We start from the raw sequence: 26,807 nt of genomic DNA, 5'->3' as shown, positions 1-26,807 counted from the left end.
ACTGCATTGAAAAATCTATAATTTGCAGAAAATTGACTTCAGAGTGGAAACACCCTGGAGAAAAGATTATGTGGATCAGATTTCAGAACAGAACTTAGTGAAATGAAGCTGCAGGAACTAAAGGCCAATGCTGAAAACCATTCCCTGAATATTCATCTAACTCCTGCCTCACTCAGGCAACCCTCACTCCTGCCCTCCCAGCTCCCCCGGGAACTCTGGCCCTCCTTCCTTCAGTATTGAGCTTCATTCTTGAACATGTCCAAGACCAAGGCTGGGTCAGGCCAGGCAGGGGAGTGGCCAGGGAACACGGAAATTAGAATCAAGGAGTGGTTGTTTATCAATTGTCCCAAGGAAGCTCCCATGCCTGCTCTTGGTGTAGGCAAGGCCTCAGTGTCTGTCCTGCAACCAGGACTTAATCAAAGCAACACCAGGTTGAGGCAAGGGTACAGAGACATAGATTTTGATTTCTTAACGATTTATATTTGTTTTTAACCCAAGATTCTGAAGGAGCCTTGAAAATGCTGTAGAGAGTCACTTTCCAGATCAGTGCCATCACCCAATCTCCTAAGGGCACTAGTTGCCTAGGAAAAAGCTTACCCTTCACTGATGCAGGGACAAACAATAGGGAAAGCATTGTCCATCTTCCCTTTAGAAGAGCTGGGTCTCTGCTTTTCATTTTGAAAAAGCAGGATTGTTCCCATCTGTGACCTACAGTATACCTACCCATTCTTACAGTATTCTGGTGAAACATCTGCACACAACTGTACATATGTATGAGCACAGTGTGTCAACACAGAACAGTATATAATGTATATTGATCCAATCGGGGTAATTAGCATCCCATCTCCTCAAACATTTATCAAGTCTCAGTGCCTGACCTTTCTTTAAATGAGTTAATTACACAGCCTGGTTGTAAAGGGCTGAAAGAGGAAATGTGGCTAAGACATTTCTAAGTGCTCTCCCATGGCTGTGGTCAATGCCTTCCACAGAGTAGGCTCTCCCAGTGATGAGTTCAATAGGCAAATGGAATTTTAAAAGTGAAGCTAGACATTTCTGCAAATGCAACTATTAATTTGAACTAAGCTCGGCTTCAAAGAAATCTGAAGGTCTCTAGTGATACCCTTCAGAGCACAGGTGTTTATTAGTGGAATATCTGAACTCAGTATGGTAATGGTTCCATTATAATTTTCCTAGAAACCAGTTATGTTTAAAATTACTTGCCACATCTGCGACATTACTGGAGAGCAATGAAGTTCTGAGGGCCAGGAAAGTGGGCTTAGGGATATATAGCTGTCCATCTGTCCATGGTATATGTGATTCTGTAGACTGGAATGGTGAGGTCTAATTCCAGCACCTGGGGGCCTAAAACAGGAGAATCACTTCAAGTTCAGTGTCACCCTTAGTGATCCAACAAGCACCTAGCCAACCAGGGTGACAAAGATAGATGTGCTTAAAAAGAGAGGAGGGAAGGTAGGGAGGGAGAGAACGAGGGAGGGAAGGGAAGAGAAGGATAAAGGGGAGGAGGGAGGGAAGGACGGAGGGAAGGACGGAGGGAAGGAGGGAGGGAAGGGAAAGGAAGGAAAGGGAAGTGAAGGGAAGGGAAGAAGGGAAGAAGGGAAGGGAAGGGAAGGGAAAGGAAAAGAAGAGAAGGAAAGGGAAGTCAATAGCTGCTTTGTTCCTCACAGGTCCCAGGGAAACAGCCATCATCTCTGCCAGAGTTCCCAGAACTTAACTAACACACAGCATCCCATTGTGATGTGATGACTTTAGTTTGGATCAACTTAGTCCCCACGCCCTGGGTTAATGAAGAGTTTTGGGTTTGTTCATTCCTTCCACAAAGGATATTTGCCTACTGCAATTGAGGCATTGAGCTAGGATCTGGAGGTACAGTGGGGCTCAACCCCAGCACATGAGAGTTGCTAATCGGGCGCGGGGAAAGACCTGAAGGCAAGGAGCATGTGGACAAGTGGGCACTAAGGATGTCAGAAGGAGAGAAGTTTATTGGAGGAAGAGAGCAGCAAAGAGAATAAAATGGGGACTGGAACATAGCTCAGTGTACTGGCTACCATGCTCTTCTCTTCCCAACAGTGAAAAGAGTTGGGGGAAGGGCAATAAACATCACAGACTGAACATAGCATGGGAAGGTTTGGGAAGAAGCAAGTCAAGAGGTGGTGTTTGGGAAGACAACAGAAGAAAGCAAGGGAACCCATCAAGTGATTCTCTGAGTAGAGAGAACAGTGCATGCAAAATCCCAGAAGATCATTTGTAAGCAACAGGGATGGATAGCATCAAGGCAGTGGGGAGGAGATCAAGGAAGAAAGGTACAGAGGGAATGTAAGAGAGGAGATAAAAAGCAGGGCAGGTAACCTCGTTGGCTTCAGCTCTCAGCTTACCCAGAGAGACTAGAGCCACAGAAGGGGAGGGATCTGAGCCCGGAGGCATTCGTCTTCACTTAGGTCACTCTGGCTGCTGTGCCGAGAACAGATACAACTGGGAGAGAAGAGGAGGTGAATAGGGTTGGCTGGCTGGAAGACTATAGTGATGAACGTGAGAGAGCCAAGCGTAAAACAGGGGAAGCCATGGGCTAGTGAACCACGGTTAGATGTAGGATCTGTTTTGAAAGTCGAGCTACCAGAATCTTTGAAAAGTTCTACATGAAAGGCAGGAGTTCAGGGGGATACTGGGCTCTCTGGTCTGAAAAGATGTGCTGGCAGTTAGCCAGATTAAGGTGACCGTGGAAGAGGCAAGAATAGGAGGTGAGGGATGAGTGCCCTGGAGGATGCAGCTGCCATTCCCAGACATCACATCCTGGCATAAGCAAAAGAGGGGCACCCATGAGTAGGCAGACTGTGGTGGTTCTAACTCCTGCAGGAAACAGTCTCCAAAGCTCCACACTATTATTAGAGAGTGAGAACCCTCGGTGGGAGGGCTCTTCTGTAGCTAAGTGCACCTCCCGCACCTGCTTTAATTTCTCAACTACACATGGATTCTGTAGAAACCTCATCTGCCAAGGGCCACCTCTGCCTCCACTATTACTTCTCTTGCCACGACACTGCAAGAAATACAGGTTCCCCTCAACTTACCCAACTCCTACTTTTATACAACTGACTCAAGAACCAAGCATGGGGCCAAGCCACAGCATTGGTGTGTGTTAACTATCAGTCTAATATTTTCAAAATTCAGATGGGTTTAATTTCTTTAACTTGACCTTCTTAACAAAATAGTGAAGTAAAAACTGATCAAGCTGTCAGTGGACATACATTTAAAGAAAACATTATTCTTGGCAGATAACCTGGAAATTTCAAGGAACCGAGTATTATGGCTGCACAAATATTGCTCATTACCAGTTCTACAGGTTCCTACATCTGCAATAAGGCAGTGATAGAACCAAGGGCCACAGTTGCATTGGTTGCTCAGTTCTAGAAATAAAAAGCTACCTGTGGATGCATAGGTCAACTTAAAACAAAGTGTCATATTTGACAGACAAGAATTTCCAACTAGACCTTTGTGATCCATATCACTTCTGTGAGTTATATACCAATAGTAGCATCCTTAAATCAGTTCAGAAGACTTTTTTTAAAAATATACTATGGCCTAAAGAAATTATGTTACTTAAATACTTACATTTGAAAGAAATCTAAGTAGAGCAATTAATGAAGGAGTTTCAAAACTAAAGTTTTGCAATATGACAAAATCCTAATGAAAATGCACTAGAAATGCAAGTGTAAAAATATGCATGATGATGCTTGGCAGTATTCAGAGAGCCTGGGAATGGTGAAGCAGGAGGACTGGGAGTTCAAAGTCAGTCTGAACCACATAGCAGAGCCCTGTCTTAGAAAGGAAAGGTAGAGCTGAAGAGATGGCTCAGAGGTTAAGAGCACTGGCTTTTCTTCCAGAGTTCCTATTCCCAGCCACCACATGGTGGCTCACAACCATCTATAATAGGATATGGTAGCCTCTTCTTCTGGCCTACAGGCATACATGTGGGCAAAATACTATCTACACAATTTATAAATAAATCTTTTAAAAAGAAGTAAAAGGAAAGAAGCTCAAAGAAGAGGAGGAAGACAGGAAAAGAAAGAGGGAGGAAGAGGAAAGGAAACCAAGTAAAATAAACAAGAGACAAGGGAGCTGTGTTTATAAGAATTATTTGTGCCCAGAATTACAGTGGTATAAAGATTCCACCTAAAATAGAGGCTGACAGTTTTAAGCCCAGATTCTAATATTTCAAATTTGATAGAACCTATATATTTACAGTTAAATAACTTAGATTAGAAATATATGTGTCAAATTAAAAATTCAAGCATAAAATACATATTAAATATTCTTCTCCCAAATTGCTAACAGTCAAAGTGTTTGGGGGCTTGGGGACTTGGTGATTTTGGAATAGTTTGCATAGAGTTTGCTACATGAGCATCCCCGGTCTGAAAATTCCAAAGACCTCCAAATGGGAAGCATTCTGAGTGTCACTTTGGCAATCAGAATGCTTTGTGCTTCAGAGTAGTTTCTGGTGGAGGACTTTCCAATCACTGTATTTGATTCTCTGTATCCTTTCAAGACTCTCTTGGGACGCTAGAGCATGGATCGTGAACACCCTGGCTAAGGATCCCTCGGTCTCCTTCAAACGTGCTGCTCTGGAGAATTCAGACAATGGGAGTACTTATGAGCTAGGGAGCAGCTACCACACAGGTCCTCGACCTCTAGATGCAGCCCTGTATCTGATTATTTCTCTGGCAGGGAATATTTTGGAATGGCCTGAAACCATCCAGCAGTAAAAGACAAGCAAGCGCAGAGTCCTGCTGTTGACAGTCTTACATCCTTGGTTCCAACCCATCAGACATGATGGTCTGCATGCAGCCCTCCAGCATTCTCAGCTGGCTGGGGCTGGGGCTGGGGCTGGGGCTGGGGCTGGGGCTGGGGCTGGGGCTGGGGCTGGGGCTGGGGTGGGGTCAGGGCACCAGCCTTAGGTCTCTCAGAAACTTCTTCCCATGCAATTGCAGTTTGAGCACATGCACATGGGGGCAAAACTAGGCAGGCCCACAGCAAGGGCTGCCTCTGCCTGAACTTACCATTTGCAGCCAAATGTTAGTGGTTAAAACTTGGTTCTTCTCATCCTTAAAAAGAACAAAAAGAGAAGGGTGACATAAACATGGCTTAAGAGCTTCACAAAAGGAGCTATGATACAATGATTTATGCACAAATCTGACTTCGGGGATCAGTGTTACACGTGGATATTAGAATGCGCCATGCACTTCCAAATCTATGCCAGCAGCATTTTCCCAGAGTCAAGCTTTTCTCTTCATCTGAAGAGATCCACATTTATTACAGAGCACTTACAAAGGACAGCCAAATATAAAGAAGAAAATTAAAATCGGGCTAGCCCGCCATCAAAAATGATGCCAGCTAAAGTCCTCGGCCATTTATCTTTACACTCCCCCGGAAGAAGCGTGGTCACCGGGAGCTCTTGGCCCATACTTAGGGTCTAAATGGGCCATGCACCTGCTTTATCTCTGCCCTGGGCTGGGTTCTTTCCTCTTTCTCTGCCCAGCAGGCCACATGTCAGACCCCTGACACCTGAATAAATACCAGCAAGCGAGTAAACACAGGACCAGGAAGGTAGGAACCTTACAAATACTTGCTCAACACACTTCTGTCTTTCTGAATTCAGAATCCATTTCTCGATTTCCAAAAATAGGATCCAGCTGCGGATCAAGTCCACAGACCATCCAGGTGTTTGGGAGAGTACAACTACCATGGTTTGGCTCAGACACTGAACACATCATAGGTTTGGGACTTGGGTGTTAAGTCTCCCCTGGATTGCTAAAGGCGCCATCTTCACCTTGGCATTACTGGGAGGTGGTAGAGACTTTACAAGATGGGTCAAATGGGTGAAGTAGAACATGCACTTTCCATATGCATCAAAATGCCAGCCCTTCTTCCTCTTAGCTTTCCCTTTCTGGCCAGGAGTGAGTAGGTTCCTTCTGCCACAGGCTTCCACCATGATGTGCTTCCTCACTATAAGCCAAAAGCAAGGGAACCAACTTCATAATGACTGGGACCTCAAAAACTGTGAGCCACGCCTTTCCTGTTTCTAAGTTCCTTCTTTCAGGTGTTTACTCTAGCACCAGAAAGCCAAGCAGCACACCATCTAAAGTCTAAAAGAGTCTCATCAAATGAGGTCCTTCCAATTGGCTTGGCACCAGCTCTTTTTCACATAGCTGGCTACACCCAATTGTGTCAGCAAAATACAAGTGCAAAGGGATCCTGGAAAGATCACTCATTGGTTAAGATAACTGGCAGCTCTCCCAAATGACTTAGGTTCCATTGCCAGCAGTCACAAGGCAGCTTACAACCACCTGTAACTCCAGTTCCATAGGGTCCAATGCCCTCTTCCGCCCTCCCTGGCCACCTAGCACACAACTGATGCATATACACACATGCAAACAAAACACCCTCAACACATAAGGAAAAATTTCAATTAAATATGTGCAAGGTGATAGTTATACTGAAAATGCTGAAGGTCAGTTTGGGATCCTCAATTCTAACTAAAGGACTAAGAACATTAGCAACCAATGCCCTCCGGGAAAAGTATTAACGAAGTCCTGCCAAGAAGTGGCCCCTTTAGTTGTTGTATCAGGAACTGCCTGGCTTGGTTCACTGACAAAGGCACACCAAAAACTGACCCCTGGCAAAAAAAGTACAGGGCATCTACCAAGGAGGGGTGCAGTCAGTGGCGAGAAATGCACATGAGAATTGAATGCTGCAACTTGTGGAAATTAAAATGTAGCCCACATATAAAAAATGATCAGCAAGACTGACACATGATGTCCCTGTGCTTGGGTGTTCATCTACTGGGTACTCATGAAGGTGTGATGAGCAACTATAAGAGAAAAAGACCAAGCTGTCTGTGGGAGGGGCCTGGGACAAAGCACGGTCCCAAGCCAGGATGAGTCCCAAAGAAACTGCAGTTTGATCAAAGCAAGAAACAAATCTACTTTACTAAAAACTAAAATGTGCCACAGTGCTTAGGAGTAAACATTTGCAGGTTAACATGTCCCATGCTCTATGATGAGCAAATGTTCCCCGATAGTTATATACAGTTTTATATATATATATATATATATATATATATATATATATATATATATATATATATAGTGTGTGTGTGTGTGTATACATATAGAGTTATATTTCAGGATGTATATCTATCTGTTGCCTCAAGTTATTAGGCAGCCGTTGTTACTAATGGAGTTAGAGTTAGCAAGAGTCCCATTCAGGTGCCTTTTCTTCTTTTAATTGCATTTGTGCCTGCCTCTCCGGAGAGAGGCTTCTGCGGTTTGGGAGCTCAATTACTACCAATCTAATTAAAAGCCTTTCTTCTTTCCAAAGTCTGGACAGAAACCTCATTAGAGTGACACTGAATTTCCTTGCTGTGTAGCAGCATGGGACCGAAGCACAGAGCTCCACACTGTAATCAACAAGCAGCAGCCAGCCACCACCTGGCTGCACAGCAATGCCAGGCAGAGAGGTCCGCACCAGGCTGCGGAGGAAGTCCGGCACCAGGCAGGATGCTCCCACTCTCCTTCTGCATCTCCTCTCCTCCTGTTACCCTTGGTCAGGTGGCAAGGTCTCCCTTTCCTTCCCACCACAGTATGAAGCCTCCTGCCCAATCAGGCCCATGTGTGCCCACTCCCACATATACAACCCACCAGTTTGCTGCCACAGGGGGATGCTGACTACACCTCACTCCACAGAGGGTCAAAACACAAGTCCATTGGGCATCACCCAAGGTTTTTCTACAAGTTAGGGTTCAGCCAAGTTTGTATTCTTTCGGCAATTATTGCTGGTACTCCCACCACAGCCATCACACTGAAGTGGGGTACAGCAGTCAGTTATATGGTTAGTGCTGGTATTCCCACGACAGTCATCACACAGAGCGGGGGGCACAGCAGTCAGTGATACGGTTAGTGCTGGTATTCCCACGACAGCCATCACACAGAGCGGGGGACACAGCAGTCAGTTACAATTGCTCCTGACTTCCTGGGACATACAATGAGGAGGGATCGGGGTCTCATGTGTAAAAACAACACAACTGTGCAAATGGTTAGGACTCACTGCTTTTGCTTTTATATGCTAGGATCTCTCAACAATACAGTATGTGGGTCCCCGCGTGCCTACCCTGTATACTTCAGCCATGACCCATTGTCCTTTGACCGATGCTGACAGCCCTGCCTGCCAAGGCACCATACAGACGAGTCTGTGTCCAATCCTTCCTCACTTAACAGTACATGATGTACAAGGTCAGCAAACCTCAGGCTCCTGTGAAGTGGAGTTCTGAGCTAACCTAACCCCAAACTCACAGAGGTCTTGTGGGAAGATGGCATAAGTGAGCCTTTAGAAATAACTCTTCGGCAAGACCATGAGTTGCTTAAAGGCAAACCCATCTCCTCTCCCTGAAAAGCTGCTTGAAAATTAGCCCTGAAGTAGTGTCTTCATCTCTCTGCCCAGGCCACTGTTCCCCACTTCCACTCAAGGCTAGTCTGCCTACCCTGCTTCCTAACACAGTGTTGGGCACGGCAGGCCCCAGGTATGCCACCAGTCCTGACACAGCATTGTGCACGGCAGGTCCCAGGTATGCCATCAGTCCTGAATTCCCTTCCTTGCCTCCAGGCTGCACATTTCCATGTTTGCCAGAGGGAAGAGGAAGAGACTAAGATCCTGTGTTTTCAGACTCTGCAGATGGTGCTCCATGTCCCTCTGGTCTCCAGAAGGAGGATGTTCAGGCAGGACAATGCCCACATAGATGCCACTCACGGTGCCAAGATCTACAGAGGATTGAGAGCCTGTTCCTCATACTTTCTCTCCCCCATAAGTATCATCCACAGACACCAACTCACCAGACTATCGTCCTGCATATGAACTCACTTAAACACCCATGCACCAGGGGACACAGCAACCAATTTACTTCCCTCACAGTCTGGACACCACCTTGATCATGCACTGGAATTCTTTCAGAGAAGGATGCTATATCTCTGGTTATGGGTGAGTGTAGTTCTCTGAGTTCAAGGCCAGCCTGGTCTACAGAGCAAGTTCCAGGACAGCCAGGCTCCACATGAAACCCTGTCTCAAAACACCAAAAATTAAAAAATAAGCCATGAGGCTGAAAACCAGAAAATATTGTTTCTCAATTTGGAGGTTGGATGCCCAAGGTCTCTATACCAGGGTGTGGCTCTGGTATAGCTAGTGAGGGCTTCGGATCCATGGAGAGACTTCTTCAAGCTACCATCTGGCTCTTACTGCCACGAGAGGCTGGGCAACACAGAGGGGCACAGACTATCTCGGCTCCTACCAGTGCGTACTACCGAGGATTTCTCTCCTGGGAAATAACAGTAACAGCTACCACAAAAGCTTCCTGAAACGAGCGAGGAGCAGTGCCATCTAGTCGACAAGATGTCACTCAGTGCTAGCGGTGCTAGCAATTGTGGCTGCAGAGCTGTCACCTGATGGAGCCCTCGTGCAAGACAGAGCCTGCAGCCCAGCACGAGTGCCCCACTGCCAGCTGACTTGCCCTCCATCATTCTGTTTTAACCAGAGCACATCAGTGAGGAGCACCCTTCAATTTGTGTGACAGATTTTTAAGGAATCAACAATAAGTTATGGTGCATCTAATGCAGCCTGCAGAGTGTTCTGATGTCTGCCACGCAGTCTCACATTTCTCCAGCCGTCACTCCTTTGGGAGTTACGAGGAGATGACACTCAACAGTATTTTACAAAACTCTGAGAAAAGCCATCTATCTATCAACCCCGTCTAAAGCCTAGTTTCAGAAAAGATATCAATCCCCATTTGCTTAACACTCTTATAGTTTATAACAAACACGAGTTATTTTATCTATTTTCAGCCATGTTTTTCACTGTGACAATCCAACAAAGCTAGTTACTATTTTAAGTCACTGAAAATGTGCAGGTGGGCCCCCAAATTTCATATTCTATGCCTGTTTGTTTATGAATGCTTTTATATGAACACATACTGCCTTATGATTCATGTGTCAGCTGTGGGACTGTGAGCAAACCTCTGGCCTTCCTTGGCTCACACAGTTAAGGCAGGAGGTAAGCTGCACACTCGGATAATCCCATCACTGTGAAGGCTGACACAAAAGGATCAAGAATTTAAGAGTAGCATGGCCTAGAGATTTAAGACCCTGTCTAAAGAAACATAAGATGAGATCCAAATCATCTATCTCTTTGACCAGATATTATGTATTCTGAACTAAAATATCTCCTTGGGCCCATGTTGCCACAGTGAACACTTGAATAATGTTTGATTTTATATCAACAACAACAATAACAAAATATTGACACTTGATATCTGTTCCAGTCAGAAGATCTCAGAGAGCAATCTGGGATGCCTTTAGGGCAATAGTTCTCAACCTGCGGGTCGTGACCCCTTTTGCAAACTTCTATGGACAAAAAAATATTTACATTAAGATTCATAACTGTAGCAAACTGCAGTTATAAAGTAGCAATAAAAATAATTTCATAGTTGGAGTTACCACAACACGAGGAATTGTATTAAAAGGTCGTAGCAATAGGAAGGTTGAGAACCATTGCTCTAGAGGCTCAGCGAGGTTAAAACTTCTTCATAATCGTGACACATTACTTCCCTCTTTTCTCTTCCTTTGCTTGTGAGAAAAGAACAGAGTTCTACTGAGGTTACCTGCTGTGGTAGGTGGTCAGTCTGAGGCTGAATACAGACACACATAAGAATCACCTACTAAACAAATTACTAAAGAAAGATTTGCAAAACTATAAAACAATAACCCTTTTCACACAGAATGTTATGTGTTAGAAAAGCAATAGTTATTCTGAAAGTAATATTTAACCTAATAGGGCTATTATTATAAATGAATAGACGTTACATAATTTTTGCACATATATATATATATATATATATATATATATATATATTAAAAACTTTCAGCTTGGTAAAATGCTGAAAACTGTAACACATACACATGAAACCTGAGGATCGGGGCTGGAGAGATGGCTCAGAGGTTAAAAGCACTGGCTGTTCTTCCAGAGGCCTAAGTTCAATTCCCAGCAACAACAAGGTGTACAGGCAGGTGTGCAGGCAGGTAGAACACTATATACATGATAAATAAATAAAATCTTAGAGAAAATTAAGGATCCTCAAAACCTTTAATAGAATAAAGGAGTCCTTAAGCATCAAAGATTGAAGCCCACTGCAAGAGGCTTGGCATTCCCAATACCCCTGGTTCTCATCTGCGGGATACAGAGAGAGCTCTCTCCTCACTCTCAGTCTAGACTGTTCAAGGTCTTGCCTAGGAATGATGTGAAAAGCCTGGATATCACAGGCAGATCTGGGCTTTTCCACTCTGCCTGCACAGACTCCAGTGGCTGCCGAACTTTGTCACGACTGCTTCCTTATTTGCAAACCCAGAAGTGACAACAGCAAGAAAAATCACCCACAGTATTTAGAACACAGAGCCAAAAAATTCTCCACACTTCAGTGACCAGAGGGGTGACTGCGAGCACAATGGAGCTCAAACACTTACAGAGTGGCCAACTTGCTAGCATTTCCTCTACATGTAGCGAGGTGTAGGAGCGACATGTGTTGGGGTAGTTGTTTTACTCTTGCTAAAGACAAGGCTTAGAAACTAAGTGCTTAGCGGCCCCATTTCATTCTCAGAACTGGTAGACAGGTAGATGGTTACTCTGTGACAGATGAATCCACAGATGTCCTCTCTCTCTCTCTCTCTCTCTGCAATGAGTGCAGTAGACTGTCTGATCCTTGGATCCTTGGCTACTGGATCTTTATACACAAGCACCTAGCACAGGGGAGAGCTTCACCAAGGATTTTCTCCAGTGGAAACAGTGTGGCTACATCCTGAGAATCTGAACATAAGACACGGAAGCTGGAAAACCAGTCCCCTTGAGGCAGACTGCAGCCCTTAAGAAACTACTGCAACAACAGCTTCTTGGGTGATTCTGAATTCTTTGATTCTATTTTTAACTATCAGAGCCAATCATGCATTCCTTGAGAGCACTGTTTTTAGGAGTGATGCAGAAGAAAGGGATTAAGGGGTTTTTAAAAATCAAAGCAGAATATAACAGATTTTTTTTTAACATTTCCTACTTAGTGGTGGGTGTTCAATTCCTTGCTGACATCATTCACCTTAGAAAAACCCAGGAAAGCAAACTAGAAACCTAGCCAATCAGGCTGACTCCTTCAAGACGGATAATTGCAAATATGCAGAGGCAGGTGTCTCCTGGAAAATAATGAACTGTCATTTCCCCTCTTTGAATCTCACTCAAGATACTGAAAGGCAACAAGACACACAGCCAAGAAAGTGCTCCCACCCCACTGTCTGCACCCTCAAAGGTGCCAGAGTCAGATAAATCCACAGGTGCATTTTCAGCTGCATGCGCAGGCTCCCTTCACTGAAGGGATTTCATGTCTCCCACAAGGAACGAAGCCTGGCAGGCAGACAGCAGGAGCAGAACCTAACAAAGAGAAGAACAGCCTTGGAGTGAGCAAGGCAGGGACGGTGGGGATAGAAAACTGGAGGGAGAAAGGTAGAAAAGACAGGCAGCTCAGATATCCTGAAGAGGGAGCAAGGGTTTGCATATCTCTATGCTGAAAACAGCCTTCTTCCTCAGCCAACACTGGGCATCCCGACACTGTTCACAACAAACTTGTGCAACAAGTGAAAAGCAACCATCTTCAAGGGAGTCCAACAACCCGAGGCCTGAGATACTAAGATTAAGACAGCATCAGTGAGGCCTGGGGCTTTTCCAAAGAGCTCTCTCCCATGTAATCCATCAAAGATCTGACATCCCAGGGGAAGGAATCCCAACAGGCAAAAAGATAAATGGGAAAAGGATGAAGTGTGTGAACAGAAGTTAGGAACAGAATTTCTTTATCCGTTTGCTTGGTATCTTTCAAACTTTATCCTTATTTACCAAGCGGTGCTGGGGCTCCCTCATGTTAACAGATGTTCTGATGTCGTGTCAGCCTTCTTGTTTAAATTTTCATTTGAGCTCATGTTGTCCTAAGCCGCTGGTTGGGCACTCACTCCCTAGCTTAGGCAGATCTTGAACTTATGAACCTGCTGCCTCTGTTTCCCGAGTAGTTGAAATCACAGCGGGCACTTGGACACAAAGCTTAAATTTATTTTTAATTAATACATTAAAAAAAATCATAAATCACACATAATGTATGGCGTACCTGTGATGTTTCTCTACATGATATATGTATACATCATGTACTGTTTAAGACTCATTAAACATACCTATTGCCTGAAACTTTGCAGTGAAATTATACAAATGCTTTACTTGTGGCTTTCTGCAATGCACAGTGTTCTAAATGTACAAAAAGTCCAATGCACAATGCCATATCGGATCTTCTTACTCCACCTCACTATCCACTGCCTAGCCTTTTCCCACACCAGTTTCTCTAGAAACAAGATTGAAAAGCAGCAAATTCTCCTGCTTCTTATCATTGATGTCTAAAATTTCTATAAATAATATATATTCATTGATTTAATAAACCAAGTAAACATGAACCAGGGTGCAATTTAAAAAAAAAGAATGACAAGAGAAAGAATTCATGGCTATTATAGCATTAAAAATACAACTATGAACAGGCATGACATAGTAAGATGAAAATTAAAATAAGCAACAAACTATGTTCACATCCATAGTATGATTGAAGATGTGAAGAAGTAAATGACCCTTAGAAAGTGGTAACCTCAATAAGAAAAGAATGGCAAACAGTCAGCTAAGGCTAATAAACACAGTCAGGAAAATAAACAGTCTAGAAAAGGCCAAAGCAAGAGGCCCAATCATGCTTCTCAGTTCTTGTTATAAAACTCAATAAAGTCTTGGATTAAATTAAAATGATTTAAAAAATCAAGATAACAAGATAATGGAAAGAAATGAGAGGGAAATCTGCAGGCCTAAATAAATAATCTGAGAGCCCAAATAACAATATTACATAGTTAATAAGTTAGAAACAGAAAGGGACAAAACAGACAGCTAAAAATTGAGTTACTGGCATGAGGTAATCACAGTTTGTGTAGATGGAATATGGAGATTAAGTCAATTAGGCAAGAAGCCTGAGACAGAAGTGAAATCAAGAGGGCACTCGGGGTTGGCTCAGAGCGCACAGCACCTGCAGGGGAGTGGAATGTTCCCAGATATAAATGGAGCATCTGCTCAGAGTTCAGGGAAACAGCAGGCTCCGTTAGCTGAATACCAACAGGCCGCTACATAGTATCTAAACACTACAGGCCACTACATAGTATCTAAACACTACAGGCCGCTACATAGTATCTAAACACTACAGGCCGCTACATAGTATCTAAACACTACAGGCCACTACATAGTATCTAAACACCACAGGCCGCTACATAATATCTAAACACTACAGGCTGCTACACAGTATCTAAACACTACAGGCTGCTACATAGTATCTAAACACTACAGGCCGCTACACAGTATCAAAAGGGAGATAAAGCAAATGACAATTTAAAAGTAACTCTTAGCTTACCAGAAATAAAAAAGAAATCTCAACAACAAACTGAAAGAGAATATTTTTCCAACATCATATTTTTATTGATTATTTGGAAATTTCATACAATACACCTCGATGACTCTTGCTTCTCATTCTTCCCAGGTCCACCACTCACCCTTATGCCCGTTCCATAAAAGAAAAAAAAATACATCAAGTTCAATTTGTGTTGCCCATATCCTCATCGGAGTACCATCAAACTCCCAGAGGCCAGCCCCTTAGAGATAACTGAGTCCTTCGCCAGCGGGGACACCAGAAGCCACCAACTGTGAAGAGCTGCACTTGACCATCTTTATCATAATGTTTAAGGACTCTCTTCAGTGGCTTCCTGTCTGAATGGTTTCTTTGACTTTTACAAGTGTGTGACCCTGACACTACAGTGGATGGCAAAGTCAGGAGACTCGTGCAAAGCCAGGGTGAACTGGGAGGTGCCGATGTGAAGGAAAGGACAAGACCCTTCTACCAAACCTCCGCTCCACACATCTTTCTCACGGCACCCACCATAAGCTAGAAGAACCCACTGGGAGAACAAAAATGAAGTTTGTCATTTTGGTCTGGACACAAAACAAGAAATAGGATAGACTATTAACCTCCTAAGAATATTGTCTTCTGTCAGAGAATTCAAACTTAAACAGCCTTTAGTACCTGAGAACTCTACACACCATGGAAGGAGCATGCAAGTAGCCCTAGACTACTAAAGCTATGAAGTTACCAACCAACTGAATAAACAAATGACCAAACAGAAGAATAAACAAAAATTAACTATGTTTAGAAACATTAATATAATATCCTTAAGGTCTAAAATTAAAAAACATATTAGGCAAAAAGTATTTTTGACCAATGGATTAAAAAAATATAATTTGGAAGAAATAATTTGAAAAAATCCGATAAGCATATCAGGATGATAGGAAATGTTTTTCACAAGTAAGGGAGAGAGATGTCAAATCACTGGAACACATCTCCACAAATTCAGACTAAACAAGTAGGAAAAGGTACCACTGAGTAAGTACAATCAATACAATTAAATGCTTTAAGATATAAAAATATAAAAGAATAAGATATGCAAAGGAAAAATGCATACTTGGAAAAATGTTTTACAACATGAGAAATTTAGAAACTGAAATAAAATCTCAATGGATGTGTTGGTCAGTTTTCTAGCGACTTGGACCAATCTAGACTCATTCAGGTAAGAGAAATCTCCATAAGATATGACTCTAGGCAAGTCTGTACTACATTCACTCGATTAATTATTGATGTGGGAGTGCTCAGGTCACATGACACCCCTGGGCAGTTGGTTCTGGGTGCTATAAGAAAGCAGGCTAAGCAATCCAGTAAGCAGTATTGCTCCATGGCCTCTGCTTCAGTTCCTGCCTCTAGCTCTGTCCCTCATTTGCATCAGTGATGAAGTACGACCTAACAACTATAAACTGAAGTAAGCCCTCTCCTCCCCAAGTCGCTTTTGGTCATGGCGTTTTATCGCAGAAATAAAAACCCAAATATGCTGTGGGTTTCTTCTCTGTATGCTGTGAATATGCTTTACTACCTACCATTGGTTAATAAAGAAGCTGCTTTAGCCTATGGCAAGGCATAATGGAGCTAGGCAGGATAACTAAACAGAGAGAAAGAAGGCAATGCTAGGAGATGCCATATAGCTGTCAAAGGAGAAAGATGTCAGACTTTACCAGTGAGTCATAGCCTCATGGTGATACATAGATTAATAGAAATGGATTAATTAAAGATGTAAGAGCTAGTTAGTAATATGTCTGAGCCATTGGCTAAACAGTGTTGTAATTAATATAGTTTTTTATCTGGTCTAGGAAGCTGGGAAACAAAAGTACAGTCTCTGTTTACACTAACAGATAAATAAGACAACAGATTAGGAAAAATAGAAATGATAATCAGAAAGTGGAAGACAATGTGATATAATGGTATAATGACATGGAAAACACGCTTTAACAAAGAGACTGAAAAGATCCAATACACATCCACAAAAAAAAAAAGAGCAGAAGAAATGTCAAGGAAGGAAAGATTTCCAAAACTAGACAATGAATCCTCAGATTAAGAAAGTACAATATCTTCAAAAGGAAATGAAGAAATTAAAACCTAATAAAGTACATTTCGTTTCTCTTCCAGCATGCAACGACTTTAACACCAATCACTCCTATACTTAAAAGAAAAACACCAAGCAGACTGGAAACCAATGGCTTCTCTCAAGACACAAGAGGCACTAAGGTTGCAGGGTAAAGCGTGACACAAAAATCTGGGTGTCAGCAAATGCTAAAGCATGGCCTAGAATCCTGACCTTACAGCAGTGCTTAAATGGGGATTTGATAACCACTGTAACCTGAGTGTGAACTTGGAAAAAAAAAAAGTAAGGATGACCATAGACACCGGATGCCATACAGTGTCGCAGTTTTTATCTCTAGGAACTGGTAAATGTGCTCTCTTGGTAAACGTGCAAGGTTCCTCTGCGGCTACTAAAAGCAAATGAAAAGTAACGTTGGGAACAGATGCTGAGTCTTCACATAAGAAAGGCCTATGCTCCCGACAGAGCCTTGTCAGTCACTCCTCCCCTCCAGAACACTGCAGCAGTTCTCTGGATGGCAAGAGGGCTACAGACCAATGGAGACACTTGTGAAGATCACAACTCAGAGGGAGCCCAGGAAAAGAATGACATTAAGCCTAGGACATTTGCCCTAGCCCCCACAATGTCACCATACCCTAGCACCAGCGTAAACAGTAACCATCCACGATAGGTTCCAGCAAGAAGTTTCAGTTTTCTCAGGAAGGGAAAGAGAGAGAGAGATAGGTAGGTAGGGAGAGAGAGAGAGAGAGTGAGTGAGAGAGAGAGAGAGTATAGAGGAGCTAGGAATGTAGCTAGGTTGGTAGAGAACCTTCCTGGCATACGCCACATCCAGAAGTGGAAGTTCCAGCATGGCAGAGTCCAGGAGGGGCAGCACACGCCTGTGATCCTGGAGCAGTTAGAAAGTAAAGACTAGAAAATGAGATACGAATCATCATCTACTACATGGTAGAGTGTAAGCTCAAGTCACCCTGGGCTACCTGAGACTCTGCAAAATAAATAAATAAAAACTACAACAACAAATGGGAGAAGACAGTGACAAGAGACAGGAACCCTCATTTATTTCCCGGGAAAATTCCTACAGCCATCTGGAAAGGCAGTTGGGCACCTTGTTAGGTGGGACCTAATGGCCCACCACTTGAACTTTTAGGTATTTTCTCAAAAACATTTACTTCCACAAAAATCTGCATATGGTGGATGGAGGGTGCGGTTGGGGAAGAGACTCGGAGGAGAGGAAGGAAGAGAAACTGTGAGCAGTATATAAAAACAAAAAATAAAATACAAATACAAAGACACCTGCAGATGAATGTCTGTGAGTTTTATAACTACAAAAATTGGTGTGTAACCAAGGAGTTCTGTAGCAGATGAATAGATAGATGTAGGCACACTGTGTCATACAATGGGTTATTTAGGGTTAAAATGAATGAGTCATTAAGCCATGAAAAGTAGAAAAGAAACAACTCCAACTTGCTAAGGGAAAGAAGCCAGCTGAGAAAGTTACAGTGCATGGGTACAATTACAGAACAGTCTGGAAAAGGCAAAAGGTGTAGTTTGTAAACAGCCGGGTGGCTATGAGGTGTGGGGGTTGGGATGAACAGGCAGAGCACGGGGGACCCCGTATGAAACAGGAATGGGGAGTGCAACACAAACATTTGTCAAAATTCTCAGACCTTTATAGTACAAAAGAAGGCCAGATGTGCACAGAACATGTAGAAGGCCCTGAGAAGTAGGCAGGTCCAGTACCAAGTGCAAAATATGACCAAAGGCTCCAAATACATGACAAAAAAAGATGAGAGATTTTGATGCTTAAACTTCAAAGGGTCTGAAAAAGTTCCAAAAGCACCGTGTTTTGGCCGATGTTTGTTTGGCTGATGACTGTTCCCAGAAAGAGGAGATGGCCTGAACATTATTTCTGAACCCACCGCATACTGTTATGGGAGACACGATGGGAGTCTGATATCTTAATGCTGGAGTGGGAAATCAAGAGAATGTATGTTGTGATGGATTAGAAGGGAAGCAAGAATATACGTTTAGTGTAATAAAGACAGATTTTACCTACAGAATGGTTATATGCTTATATAAATATATGTGCACTATATACAGTTACTTACACATGCGCACAAATAATGTGAGTTATACATATTGGTGTCTTTTCTCTGTCAGCTTAGAAAGTCTAGAAATGAAATCTCGGTAGCACTCTGAATTTAATTTCGTTTTTCAATCATTCTCCAATAGAAAGATCCAGGGGTCCCTGAGAGATAGTTATTTGAGTGACTGACAAGCATTTCCTATTAAAAAAAATACAAAAACTAACAAACAAAAAAAACCCCAAAACCTCCCTGGAGCATTGTGTAAAGCCAGAAAATCTAAGTGATACCCAGTAATTATAGTGTGTGGAAGGAGCACAGAAACACCTTCAACCAATGGCATAAGCTACTATTTGAACAAAATAAACATGGGTTGCGATCAAGCCTACAAAAGTAATATCATTAAGTCTACATTGAATGATTTAATAAATGAATACACGAGATTCAACAGACAAATCTCCTGTGCAGACCAAGTCCAGATAGTTATGTAACTCCTCTGCCTCCGAAGTGATGGGATACATTATTCAACAATCGGCCATTTTCCCAGGCTTTTTCTTTAGAGCCGCCCACCAACTCCCAAATCATGACATGGAGACTTATTAGTTTTGAATGCTTGACCTAGCTTAACTCTTTTCCAGCTAGCCCGTCTAACTTAAATTAGCCTGTTTCTCTTTATCTACCTTTTCACTCGAGGCGCTTTACCTTTTCTTACTTTCTTGCTGTCTCTCTGTCTAGCTGACTGACGGTTTCTTGCCCTAAGCCTGTCTCTCGTTCTCTCTCCCTTCTCTCCCTTTTTTGAGCCTAGGTTTCTCCTATTTATTTATTCTCTTTGCCTGGCAGCCCCACCTATCCTTTCTCCTGACTAACTATTGGATGTTCAGATTTTTATTAGACCAATCAAGTGCAGAGAAGGTGAGACAGATGCAACTCATCTCTACCTAATTAAACCAATGCAGCGCAAAGAAACATAACACACCTTTACACAGTCAAAGAAATAGTCTGCAACATAAACAAATGGAACACGTCTTTGCTGAGTTAAAATAATATGCCACAGCAGAGAGTGGTTTCACACAGTGACTTTATTCCAAAGAGTATAACATGGAAAGTAGGGGAGAGAGTAAGTTTAGAGTGGAGAAACCTGAAAATGCAACGCTTGCCACAAGATGACAGGATAGATCAGTAGGTTCTATGAATAGCATGTGTCCTTTTTTCTTATTTTTAAGTTATTTCTCTATTTTTATATCATAGCATAAATACATCGTTTCCTTATTCCCTTTCCTCCTTCCAAACCCTCCCATATGCACTTCCCTGATTTATTTCAAATTCATTGTTTTTTCATTACATTTTGTTAAATATATAGCATATACATATATATCCTCTTAAATAGATAAACAGAATCTACTTAGTGTATATAATGCTACTTGTATATATTCTTAGGGCTGATCATTTGGTATTGGATAATGAATTAATGCGTGCTTCCCCAAGGAAAACTATTACTCCTGCTCCCAGGATTCCTAGTTGTCTTAGTTTTGTTTAGGGTTGAGGCCTCCTGGGCTCCCCTCCATTCCCCCCATCCACATTAGCATGTCTGCTTGTCTTTGTTTAGAGCACATATGTGTCCTTTAAGGATATGACATTAACACTTTTCCTTTATGGCTTGCTCAGTCACAGAATTCCAGGCTCACCTTGATCAAAATGCCCAACAATTCCCAATGGGGAAACACTTCAATTTGTCTTCCCAGCACTCCTTGAACATGTCAAGTTCACCGAAAATAAAACCCGAGAGAGTGTAAAAAAAAAAAAAAAGGAGCCTATGAAGCTCTGATGACTGTGAGGAAGGGGGTGCTGGGAAGGAAAGTGCATTCAATTTATTAAATGCAAAGAAAAACCTAGGAAAACAAAAACAAAGTGTGGAAATTAATTTAAAATAAGCTACCAAAAATAAATAAAATAGCCTATCTACTCATATTCATTGATTATAATAAAATGTATTATACTAATGTAAGATGATAAGAGGAAATAATGAGGGCTATAAGGGGCATCTTTGAAAGTTTTACATAAATAAAATCCGGTCCATATTTAACAACAACAACAACATACACACACACAGACACACAGACACACAGACACACAGACACACAGACACACACACACACACACACACACACAGAGTGACATGCCCTCTCAGGACTGACAAAGTGGAGACAGGTCGATAACTAGAGCCCAATGATTGGACAGACTATCATAGTTGGAGAGTCCCAGACCACTGAGAGATTCTGTCTCAAAATAAAGGGGGCAGTATGGAAGGCAATCCGGAGAATCAAACAAAGGTCAAGGCAAGAGCCAAGGCCATGCTCTGCCCTTCACATGCGCCTGTTCTCTCTCTCTCTCTCTCTCTCTCTCTCTCTCTCTCTCTCTCTCTCTCTCTCTTTCTCTCTCCCTCCCTCCCTCCCATTCACTCTCTTGACCACTGAGGTGGTTTAAATGAGAAATGTCCCCCTTAGGCTCATGTATTTGAACACTGGATTCCCAGCACACGGCACCATTTAGGAGATGGAGCCTTGTTCAAGGAAGCAGCACGTCATTGGGGCAGGCTGTAGATTTACAGCCTCACCTACTTCCTGTTCTGTCTCTCTGCTTCCTGTCTGTGGATTAAGAGTGTGATCATCCAGCTTCCTGTTTCTATTGTTAGCCCTTCTCCATCATAACGGACCTTATCTCTCTGGAACCAGAAACCAAAAGAAAACCTTTCTTCAAAAGAAGAAAGAAAGAATCAACAATAGCAAAAATAAATCACACTAAAAGCACAAAGTCATGGTTTATCCCCAAGGGAGTGCAGTCTGATAACTGACCAGAAAGCAGATGGGAAATCCACAGCATCCCTGATCAAGAAAAGGACAAATTCAAACTATGGAAAGTACCATAGAACTCAACTGTGAAATCTATGCCCAGCTAAATGGTTAACCAAGAGTCAAGTCAAAACAAAGGCCATTTCAGATAAACAAGGACTCTTTTTTTTCCTTCTTTTTAATAGACATCACCTCACCAAAGAGCTGTATTTCTGGAAGAAGGCAAGTTTTAAAATAATGACTTACAAAATCCTCGTTCTTTATAATAGAAACTCTGAACAGGACTGAAAGAAGAACTCTCTTCTGTTGATTTTTATGTATGTTTATGGGTAATCCCAATCATATCGATTACCCTCTAAATAAACATCCTATCAAAATTAAGACATTTGGGCAGTCATGTTGGTGAGACTTTGTGTCCAGGGAAGAATATCAATACGAAAAGGTCATCCCTGGGGGCAATACTTGTGTGTGTATGTGGGATGGGAATAGATAGATAGATTAGATAGATAGATAGATATGATATCGATATAATGTTTCTTGTTATATATATGTAACAAGGAAAATATATGAAGATAATGAATATATTCAAGAATATATATATATAAAGAACATATGTAACATTTAAATGCTACATATATGTAACAAGAATACATATATATGTAACAAGAAGCACTAAACAGACTAAGCAGATTGTATTTATATGTTTAGGAATATAGATACGTGCATATATGCATAAAACAACAATTAATAAAAAAAGCCACAAATTTGAAAGAGAGTAAAGCAGAGAATACAGGAGGGAGGAAAGGGAAGAGAAAAATGATATAATATCAAAAAACTTGAAAAAATTAAAATGCCATTCAACTTCAAAATATATATGATTAGTTTTCAAGTAAAATGTAAAAAAACATTTATTTTTGAATGGATGGAATTTGGTGAATAAACCTCTTTGCATAGCAATGAAACATAAAGGAAATACATGAAATCTCAGGACCCCTGATAATCCATCTCAGAGTGACTATGGAGTCTGAAGAACATTACACAGGATAAAGAGCATAAATGGGGGCTTTCTACTAGAACCAACAGTGATATTTCTACAAATAAACTTAAAGGTAGAAAATGTCTAAGTTTTCAGATACCTCTAACACCTACACAGAGATAGCACTAACATTTAGGAACCTATTAACGACTAGAGGGAAAGACCAGGTTCATCTTGGTAATATAAGGGTCTACCACCTGCCAATGGCATGGCTCTCTGTTATTCTGGACTTATCAATCAATATGAAGAGCAAAATAAAAAATACTACGCTCTCCTAAATATTCCAGAAAAAAAAAGAAGGAGAAATACAAATATTGAAAATAATTAAAACCATAGGGGATGGGTTACATGGCAGCTCAGTGCTAAAGTGCTTGCTTACATATTCCTGGATCTCAATTTGATCCCCACCACCACCAAAATACAGCAAGGAAGGGCTGTATAACAGGACTACTGCAGAGGGACAAGAACAAATTGTCACTATAGGCTGCTGAGAGAAGAGAAAGGCCTCGCTACCGGCCTGGGAGTTGGCATGAGAGTGCATCAGGTAACTGTTGCCATCAATGACACTGAACTCAACGTAGCCTATGGAGTTCCCCAGAACAGTTGACTCAACACATCTCTATTCCAGGCTGCTATGAAACAGAGTGCTCACACCGTTGACCCATGTCTCTTGCTCTGTAAATTAAGATACCTAACAGAAAGGCAGGAGTCTAGACCAACCTTGGAGCCACAGAGAGACTGATCTAGTCCTTATCTAGCTGGGTTCTGTCCTTGGCCTCAAGGGCATGCTTCAAAGGGTTATGTTCTCATGCATTTGAAATTCAGGGAGCCCCCAGTCCTGATCTCCAAAGCAGCAGAGCAGAAGAGACATCCTGCCCTTGTAAAGACAGGCCAGGGTCACTGTGACAGGGGCACAACCCCTGTGACAGGCACTGATATCTCTGAGAAAGCAATAGAAGAATTTTTCAAAACCCTTCATTCACACTGTGAACATGAGGAGTAGTCACCCAAATCCCAGGAAATCTAATTAAATTTGCAGCTTCTTTATGTATTTATAATTCCTTTTCCCCATGAAAACCTATAAATAATGCCTTCTCTGCAGACATTGGGCTCCAGTCTTTCTTATAGACTTGCAGAAAGCTAATAAATTACTGTGCCCAGAAATATCCTAGTGATTCATTTTAACTAATCACTGCAGAGTTTTGTCTCTAGGAGAAAGCATATGCCTCTCTGCCTGCAGACCCAAATTTTACTTCCCTTCCAAACTGGAGCATACCCAGGTGCCCTCTGTACATGAAACAAGCAGGCACCAAGAAGACCAAATTTAACTATTCACAGCCTCCTTTCTTCGGAGTCTTTCTTACAATGAAGTGTCAAACGAGGAAGTACATGAGCCAATTGATAGGAAAAATATTCCCATCACACAATCAGGGACACAATGACTCCGGCACTTCCTCCTAACTTAGGCGATTAAGCAATTTGCATACATTTCCAAAAGGAAAAAAAAAACTTTTTAAATGACCTTTGGGGATGTATCAGCTTCCTGATATGTCAGGAAACTATCTTCTAGTCAGTCTAAATCATGAAGTAGTTGGGAGAAGGCGCCGAGCAGAGAGGAGGCCAAATTTAAATCTATACAATAGTCCCTGCTCAGTTAGTTGCTAGCCCACATCTCTGCATAAGCATCCCATCCTGCCAAAATAAATTTGCATCTATTTCTATATTCACTGTAACCTAGAAAAATTACCTGTTTCTTTTCAGTCTGTCTAAACAATGTATCTTCCCTAATAGATTCTATATTCAGATTGCAGATGATCAAGTTAGGAAATTAAAGATTCTCAGAGAAGGGAGAGTCCCTGGAATTTAATGATCTAGCCTGGGAACTTTCATTCAACTACCGTTACCATATTATTCTTCAATCTTTCATGACCTACCAAGGACGGTTCTGACCACCCTGCCTTCCATTCTGTACAACAGCACTCACTGGTCTCTGGAGGCTTGCCCTAAGTCACTAAGTCCATTCTGCCTCAAGCTTCTGTCACTGTGCACCCCCAAGAACCCCAACACCGAAGCTCCATCAGAAAGGCAGATGAGACAGGAAAGGAAGATAGACACCATGAAACCAACTGTCTCCTATGTGCTTCCAAATCAAACACAAGAGGAGTAGAATAGGAAAAAATTAACCTGCAACCAAGGGAGTCACCAATGAAAAGAATCAGTGATTCCAAGTCCATGGGAGCCGGAGGCTGCTTCAAGGGAAGAGGGTACAGTAAGACATCCTGAAACATGCCAATGAAGCCAAAGTAACTGTTACTCGGTGCCTTTACCCTCTCTCCTTTCACTGGGTCAATCCTAGTATCAACTTTATAAATCATGGTCACAAATTTCAAGTATGTTTCCACAATCTGGGTTTCCTCCCCCTGTTGGGTACCAGCTCATGGTTGTCCCTACTGCTGCTGTTGTTCCTATGCATAATAGGAATTAATATAGAAGAAATAGAAATAGAATGTTGGCTTGCCTAATTGTGGGTCAATTCTTTACATCTGTAGTTATACAAAGATGAGACTATGCAAATAATCAACTCACCATTCAAAGCAGTATTTATAATAAGACTCAGGACTGATGAGGATAAAACTGAATTTCCCACACCGAGTCGGTGTATAAAAACCGGCACATTATTTCCCCCAGTGCTATCTAAGATTAGATATCTTCATGTTTAAAAAAGAGTTTACAAACAAACCACAACAACAAACCCATTAACTCTGAGGCCAGTAATTCTACATACTGAAAAAAAAAATCACACTAAGTTTAAAGTCACTAAGACGTAGAAACCCAAAATCCTAACTATGGTGACCACAAGACAGAAGGTTATATAACTGTTAACTTATTTTTTCAGAGGAGCTTATAACATGAAAAATAAAATGAAGAATGGCGTTAAACATCACATAAAATCACGTCTGCAGTGCCTTAGTGCTTAAACTTGCTGGCATCTGTTCTGCACTTTCTGTGCCCCTTCCCCATCCTCTGCAATAACGGAGACTATGATCCGAGTTCTCAAATGATGAATCTTCTCTTACCGTCTTCCCTCACATCTCATCTAAATTTCTAAACATTTCAAAAGTGGCCTTTTTGTGTGGTGTTTATGTTGTTGTTGTTGTTGTTGTTTTAGCAATAAGCAACCTAAATAGATGGGCCTATCAGAAAAATAGAAAGGGAGGGCTAAACATGTGTGAATTTGCACACCAAAGAAATGGAAGGGATGAAATATACTGAAAAAGACAAAACAAAATAAGCCTCAAGGGACACACGATACCTTAGCAACAAGAAGATAGTGGAACTGAAAAGCCCCCAATAGCCTCAGCACAAGAAGTATAGCATCAGTTGTTAGAGGCAGTGAGTCCCCCCACCCAAACCTTTTCAGGAGCAGGGACTAGCAGGCACTTCCAATGGCTGATGCTCTCAGAAGCTAGAAGCTGAGGATTACCTAGTGTTGGGGCTGTTGCTAGTTAACATCTGGGGTCATATGCCTCCAACATGACCACAGACTCTGGCTTCCAAAGCATTGAGCAATCAGACTCTTACACTCTGGGCATGGGGCTAGCTGTAAGTCACCAGAGGTCTGCCGGCGCTGTCCCAAGGTCTTAAATAATTCAATGACCTGGGACTGGTGGTCAGTTTTTGGGTGGAGCAAAACAGCTCAGGCTAGCTGTTCTGTAGCATGGTCACGAATGACAGCAGTATAATAAAATACAAACAATCCCAAGGAAGATTATGTAGTCGTGGTTCTCATTTACTTAGCTATCTCAATTAAAGTACTTATCATTTCAATGTGGGTTAATAGTTGCCTATTTAAACTAATTACTTTAAAAAAACAGCTTTGGTAAACTGTAATTTATAAAGCAGAAAGGTTTGAACATATGAGCTAAGTCTGGTGTACACTCATGAAACTGTTACCATGAACATGTTAACAGTTCATGCTAACATGGTAACATGTTAGCATGTTACCATGCTCCAGAATGAAAGATTTTCATCAAGGTAAATATTTCCTTCGGGCGGCACCAGACCACAACTGTCATGATCTAGCACAGACTGTGATGACACAGAGACCACCCACACAGCATGGGGACCGTTATTATTACCTCCTGGAGGAAGAAAAGGGTCA

At 42.0% G+C, this 26,807-nt stretch overlaps 1 protein-coding gene across 2 annotated transcripts in view; it reads right to left on the bottom strand.

The window, feature by feature from the left end:
• The window catches only part of Chrna7 (cholinergic receptor nicotinic alpha 7 subunit), a 116,141-nt gene that overhangs the window by 60,583 nt on the left and 28,751 nt on the right, over nt 1-26,807 (bottom strand). For both annotated transcript variants that reach the window (XR_015736295.1, XM_085682682.2), the window contains exon 3: nt 5,070-5,114. Coding sequence is in view for 1 of the 2 variants with exons in the window: in XM_085682682.2 (XP_085538808.2) it covers nt 5,070-5,114 (45 nt within the window). In the remaining variant the exon portion in view is untranslated. The remainder of the gene's footprint in view (nt 1-5,069; nt 5,115-26,807) is intronic.

This window comes from Myodes glareolus, chromosome 24 (assembly GCF_982192425.1).
Source record: "Myodes glareolus chromosome 24, mMyoGla1.1, whole genome shotgun sequence".
Classification (NCBI taxonomy): domain Eukaryota; kingdom Metazoa; phylum Chordata; class Mammalia; order Rodentia; family Cricetidae; genus Myodes; species Myodes glareolus.
The sequence above is the reverse complement of the archived record's forward strand: the minus strand, read 5'-3'. Positions and strand labels throughout refer to the sequence as shown.